The sequence below is a fragment of the Etheostoma spectabile genome, chromosome 9 (genome assembly GCF_008692095.1).
Source record: "Etheostoma spectabile isolate EspeVRDwgs_2016 chromosome 9, UIUC_Espe_1.0, whole genome shotgun sequence".
Lineage (NCBI taxonomy): Eukaryota > Metazoa > Chordata > Actinopteri > Perciformes > Percidae > Etheostoma > Etheostoma spectabile.
Window position 1 is genome coordinate 25,169,227 of NC_045741.1, and position 6,315 is coordinate 25,175,541.

Genomic DNA, 6,315 nt, shown 5'->3' on the forward strand with positions numbered 1-6,315 from the left:
GCATGGCAGTGGTCTGAATAGAATTATAGTTCAAATGTTTGCTTTCATACAGATATACAAAAACATGATTTTATATTTCCAATGCCAATATTCCATTTAACACAAGGGCAACATTTTATAAAATGAGTGTTTGCTACAAAAGAATGTGGTGTAAAGCAGCCACCCAGCTCTGAGACAAAAGATGTGAAAGCCGGGCTCCCCTATTCAACCACAGGATCCTTGGAGAGTGGCATGAAGGAAATGAATGCTGCTGCCAATCATTCCTCACTGTTCACAGGCTCCTTTCCAAAGGCCCTCCTTCCTTTCAGCTCTTTGGAGAAGGGAGGGGAAGGCTGCTTAGCCGACATGCACTTGGCTCTTCCCAATACAAGGACACATTTTTTTTAGGACCTGGATATTTCCTTTTTTGCATGCTGTTATTGACCTACTGCAACCCACCTGATCGGGAGTGTGTGTGTGTGTGTGTGTGTGTGTGTGTGTGTGTGTGTGTGTGTGTGGGGGGGTGGGGGGGGGGTTATCAACACTAATCAGTGTACCTCAGTAAAATCTCTCAACAACTGTATTGGAATACCGGATTTTAATAGGGAACTGCGTATTGTGTCTATACAATGGTCATTTTGGTTGGGGACTGTAAAACTATGGTTTTGCTTTCACTGGAAAAGTCCAGCACAACCACAGCTAGCAGCAAGACTAGTACACAGGTAGTATGCCATGCAAGAACTAGAAATAAGTGCTTACTCCTCAGAGTAATGTATTTGGTCAACCATGGAAAACTGGGTTCAAAACGGTCATTATTATAGGAGACAGCAAATGAATAGACAGAAATCCTATTTTTATTTCATCCCTCATCTTGATCACATGGATGGTCAGAATGCCAGGAAACAGAGAAAGAAAGAAGGCTATTGTAGCTCGTAAAACTAATGTCATGGGCCTTGTAAACGGAGTCTAGAGCTAACCCCTGAGTGTAGTGAGCAGTGTGATGCAGTGTCCCCGCACCCAACAATCCTCAAACTACAACCTGTAAAATAAGTTGTAAAAGCCTTTACAGTAAAAAATTGACATATCATAGCTGCTAGTTAAAGTTAAATTGTTAGTTAAATTGGTCAATCAACAGAAAATTAATCACAACTATTTTAATAATAATTTAAGTCATTTTTAAAGCAGTAATGACCCTGAAAAAAAATGAGAGGATACAGCTTCTCCGAAAAGCTGTGATAGCCAATTTTATGGTGATCTACAGACTCTCCTCTGGGACTGAAATATATCTGTTCATTTCCTGTCCAGGACTCATATATATATAATATATATATATATATATATATATTCAAACATAATGTTTTTACGATACGTAAGGAATGCAAACACAGCAACGCACATGATTCCATCCGTTACGTTTCTACATTCAATCAGTTCAGCACAGGGCCTTTAAATGCCACTGGCTCAGCCTGCTTTTTTTCAGTGGGTCTTGCAATTTGCCATGTTTTGTAAAAGCAACAGGTAGCATGGCTTATTAGACATCTTTCAACTGCTGTCCAGCAAAAACAGATTAAATGGGTTAAGTTAATACATTTGAGCTGGCAGTTGCAACACAATACAAACCTGGGATGCAGGTCTTGAGACACAGCTGATATTGGAGCAGCAGGTAGGAAAGCATGTGGAGAGTTGGGTTCTTGTGACAGACACTTCAATCTCCATTAGTCATATGCAAAAACAATCAGTGATGCTTCCTGCAGTTCATCCATAGACAAACACACTGTGCATGCAAAACCTGTTTCAATTCAGGCATGACTTTTTCCTGTTCCTTAACGACAGGTTGTTTGTTAAAATATATCCAAAAGAAATCTTGAATGGAGAGTTCATCAGCTCAAAAAGCAGACAGACCACAGCAAGACTATTCATGTGGTGAGATCACCTTTCCCCCCCCTATCGCAAATGTCTCTTCTGGGAAATACAATTTTTATTTGAAATTTCATTAATTTGCAATGAATAGAAATCCTGTGGAGACAATGGATTTCAAGAAACAGCAACATGGAGCTAATTGGGACGCTAATGGGATTTTGCACAAAAAAAAACTGACCACTCACTCACTTGTGTACCGGTAACTGATTTCTTGTTGACACTGCTATTAACATGTGGTCTAGCCCACTTTGCACTCTTTGAAAACACTGGTTTCATTTAAAAATGATTTATTGTTCAGCCCTACATGTATGATAACAAGACATTTTGACATGCCATATCAGAAGAAGCACAGGTATACCTAATAAAATTAATAACTGCTCCCTTCCATATTGTTGTGGCAGTTCCAGGAACCCACTAGCCATTTTATTATTTTCCCACTGTGACATACCAAAACGTATTCCATGACGTCCTATTGTAGACCGTCTACTAGCACGGCTTACTCGGATACTTCTTCAAAGATTTTTTGGGGGACTTTTCCCTTTATTAAAGTGCCAGTGGATAGACACGAAAGGGGGATGACAAGCAGCAAAGGGCCACAGATCGGATTCGAACCCGGGTCACTGCAGAACTCAGCCAACATGAGCCCAACGCTCTTACTGGGTGAGCTAGAGGGCTAGTTGTTCTCACACTAGTTATTAATTTCACCTGTGCTCATATGCAAGACGTCTAGAATGTGGCACCTGTTCTTTTGGTCCTAAGTAATCCATATGCTATATTTTACATCACAAATTAGTATGCACTAACCTACAAGCTTGGAAATGAAACTCATTTCAATTTGCGGTCTTAAACTAGAGACCATCTTGCAATGAGACCAGCGTCGACACAAATTAGGCTTGAGGTCCAAAGTGAGGGGCCAAGGCTCCGTCCCTACTTTCTACCCCCCTACTTCCAGCGGCCTAGCTCAGACCATACCCATAGTGGAACTTTGATCTGAACTAGACACCAGTCAAATATCGTGACTGCATCTTGCAGGGTTGTGACGCCATCGCAGTGACAAAATCTGTCTGCAGACAGACCCCCTTGTTAACACCTGGCAAAGTACTCAAAACCAACTCTATGGTAGTTCCTGCTACAGTAGCAGGAACTATAAATGAATATAATATTAATATATATAAATATAATATAAATATAAATGAGATACTAGGAAATATATATATATATACATAAAATATTAATAGGAATAAAATAAAAGAACCAATATTTTAATACATACAGGATGGGAAAACAAAAATGTGAAACTGCTTAAATAATATGCCAAAATGTATGCTAAATGTAAATGAACCAATTGTGCAGGTTGCACTTAGTGCAGTATTAGTATAGTATTATTTATAGTATAGTGCAGTATTGTGCTGTCTACAAAGTCTTATCTAGCACCCAGTGATGACATGTTAAAGAGGGTTACTGCCTGTGGTAGGAAGGATTTTCTGTAGCCGGCATCGAAGCTGTCGGAGTCTTTTTGATAGCCAACAATTTTAGGAGATTATTATTCATTTTTGTCTATGGAAGCTGTACAAACTTTGGATCTCTACATGACTCTGCAGTCAGACTCCCCAGCAGTGAAGTTGATGCCAGTTTGACTTCCCTCCAACATCATGGACGTTTCTGTCCACACAGACTTTTAGCTCTTCACACAGTTGTCAAACATTAAGAGATGTCTCCACGCGACCAGACACGGTTTCTAGCCAACCACAAGAGAGGCCCTGGTCTGGCAGCACAACGATTAACTAGAGGGACCCATTAAGCCTACAGTCTAACACAGGTCAGATTATAGAAGAGGAGACAACAGGAAGTCAAAGTGTCCTCCAGGTTATCGGTTTATATATTTTAAAGCATCCTAAGAGCTGGTAAATCCACCATCAATTGGCTGCTCATGACCAAGTTCACAAATGTGAAGATGATGCCACTACAAAATGATAATACTTTTATTTTCAGCAGCATGCACACAGAAACTGCTAAATCAGCTTCCTCCGTCCACAAAGACATTACGCACTTTTACCCGTTTATTAGGGTCTAAAGTGCCACTCAAATGGTAAATAACTAGTTTCAAACTGCACTCTCAACATATCTTCAGCAAACCCTACATTTACAATTTAGTATCAATCCATAGATGGGCTCAACCTTGGCACCAGGATACAGACTATTAGCCCATTGTCTTATAGCCAACGGAACAGCCAACTTCACTTTAAACAGCCACATTGTGAAATAAAAACAAGCATATCTGCATACAGTATGGCTTGAATACTATTGCAACATCCCGTATGCCTCTGGGTCAAATCATCAACATAAGACACAACCTTGTGCAGCGGCATTATGGACAAGAACCCCAAAACCTGCAGCTCACTTCATATAACCTGACACTCAAGCACAAATATCCCATTCTAGTTCTTTAGTTAGTTTTAAATGTATGGTGTAGTCACTTCCTCATTTCTACTATTCCTGGTGACACAGAATCACACAACTGTTGCCTGGGAAGCTGTTTCAAGTCTGTTTTGATGATGGGACTTTTGGCTTTCTTGTGTGAGGGATTATACATTATATATACTGTTGAGCCTACATAGCACATAACAGCTGCACTGATTTGGATCTTTATATTCATGCTAATATAACACAGCTCATAAAAATAAATTACCGCCCAGATACAGTATCTGCTATTTCGGAAATGACATAAAGTACATTACAGGACAACTGTAAATCTTACATATACCCACAGGATTCTTCTGTTATGTTGTTGTTATTATTATTATTGTTATTATTATTTTAGAGTATCCAAGTCTCCATTTTCCATATGACAGTTAACGTTACAGCAGGACTCATGCTCTTTGGCTCTACTGTGGGACAGGAGACATCATATTACATTATTAACTTAATTAATTAACACTAATAGGAGTGCTTATTTGTAACGCTTCACTAGAGTTTACACACACACAGTTCACAAAGTGGTGTAAGACAGCTGGCTTTGCATGCAGGCCTTCTTACCCAGCAGCTTCTTCACCTCGTCAACACTCATGTAGATGTTGACGCTGGGCTGGCTGCTGACGCCATTAGTGCTGCTCGGGTTGGCGAGGCAGCCTGCTCCATCCAGCAGCAGGAGGAACAAGAAGCCCCCGAGCCTCCACAGCACAGAGTGTGGCCAACCTCGGGACTCAGGCGGGGTGCCAGAGCCGTGAATCAACCCCAACATCTCAGTGGTCCACTGGCTCCTCGCAGTTGTTCTCGCCTCGGTGTGCCCCAATTGCCGATTTCTTTCTCATCCGTATCTGAAGTTAATCCCGGGAGGCAGCATTACTAGTTACTTTACGCCGCAGCGCCACTTCTCACCCTTAACTCCTTTCCCACAAGCCCGTTTTTGTCCTCTCTTGCTAGCTGAGACAGGCTAAGTTAGCCGGAGCAGGCTAACTTTTGTCGGGTTGTGCTAGCTAACTGTTCGCGGTCAGACTGTCTTTATATGTTTCAATGTAAAAGTTTACGACGTTTTCTCAGCACATAAATTACACCTCGGATATCAGCACATTGACGCGCTTTGTTGTGTGCAGGCAAAAACGAAAGAATGAAAAAATGCCCTAAAGTAGCATACTAGCTAATACATCCAGCGTTCTCCCTCCATGGTTGCTTCTCCTCACAATCTCAGTTTTCACCCGGAGCAGGAAGGGGGGCCGCGGGGGTACTCAGCGCTGCGACCAGGCTACACAGTGGAATGCTGCCTTCAGGTGTTGTCGGACATATTTTACAAACCGACTGTAAAGAGAGAACCAAAAAAGGATAGGCCTATAACCAGTTCATGATATCACATTAAAAGTAAGCACTAAAGCAAAAAAAAAATTGTTGTCATTGTGTAATTATGTTACATGTTTTGTTACCTTTAACTTAGTTGTCGCATGAATGTAGCCTATACCAGCAATTGTGCCATATCATATTAAATATAAATAAAGTCAATGCATTTCATACATTGAATGTGATTTCATTCCAGTACCATGAGCTATCACAATATTTCCATTAAACTTATTTCATATCAGACCATAAGACAATAGACTATATTGTTCTGTTTAGAGTATGTATATATTGTGTGTATATATTAGTGTATATTTTTCTTTTGGTTGTTTTGTATGTGTAAGCACAGTGTGAGTATCGATGCTCCAAAGACAAAGTCCTCGTATGTGTCCTCATACCTGGCGAATAAAGCTGATTCTGATTCTGATAAGCACTCCAATGGACAGTTGGAAAGGTAGGTTCAACTTGGTACATTCCGAGGTTCAGGGAAGGCACCACAAAACTGCAAGCCTGGAGAACAAGAGGGATGATTATCCTAAAAATGCCAAAATGCAAATTCTGCTATATAATAAGTAGTCCGCTTTTCAA

At 40.6% G+C, this 6,315-nt stretch overlaps 1 protein-coding gene across 2 annotated transcripts in view; it reads right to left on the reverse strand.

Annotated features, from left to right (window-relative positions):
• ryk (receptor like tyrosine kinase) overlaps positions 1-5,628 on the reverse strand; it is a 44,701-nt gene extending 39,073 nt beyond the window's left edge. The window contains exon 1 of one of the 2 annotated variants that reach the window (XM_032526250.1): positions 4,936-5,628. In XM_032526250.1, the coding sequence (XP_032382141.1) occupies positions 4,936-5,140 (205 nt within the window). In that variant the 5' untranslated portion in view covers positions 5,141-5,628. The remainder of the gene's footprint in view (positions 1-4,935) is intronic. The other variant, XM_032526249.1, reaches the window with a different exon arrangement.
• Between the last annotated feature and the right edge of the window lie 687 nt (positions 5,629-6,315).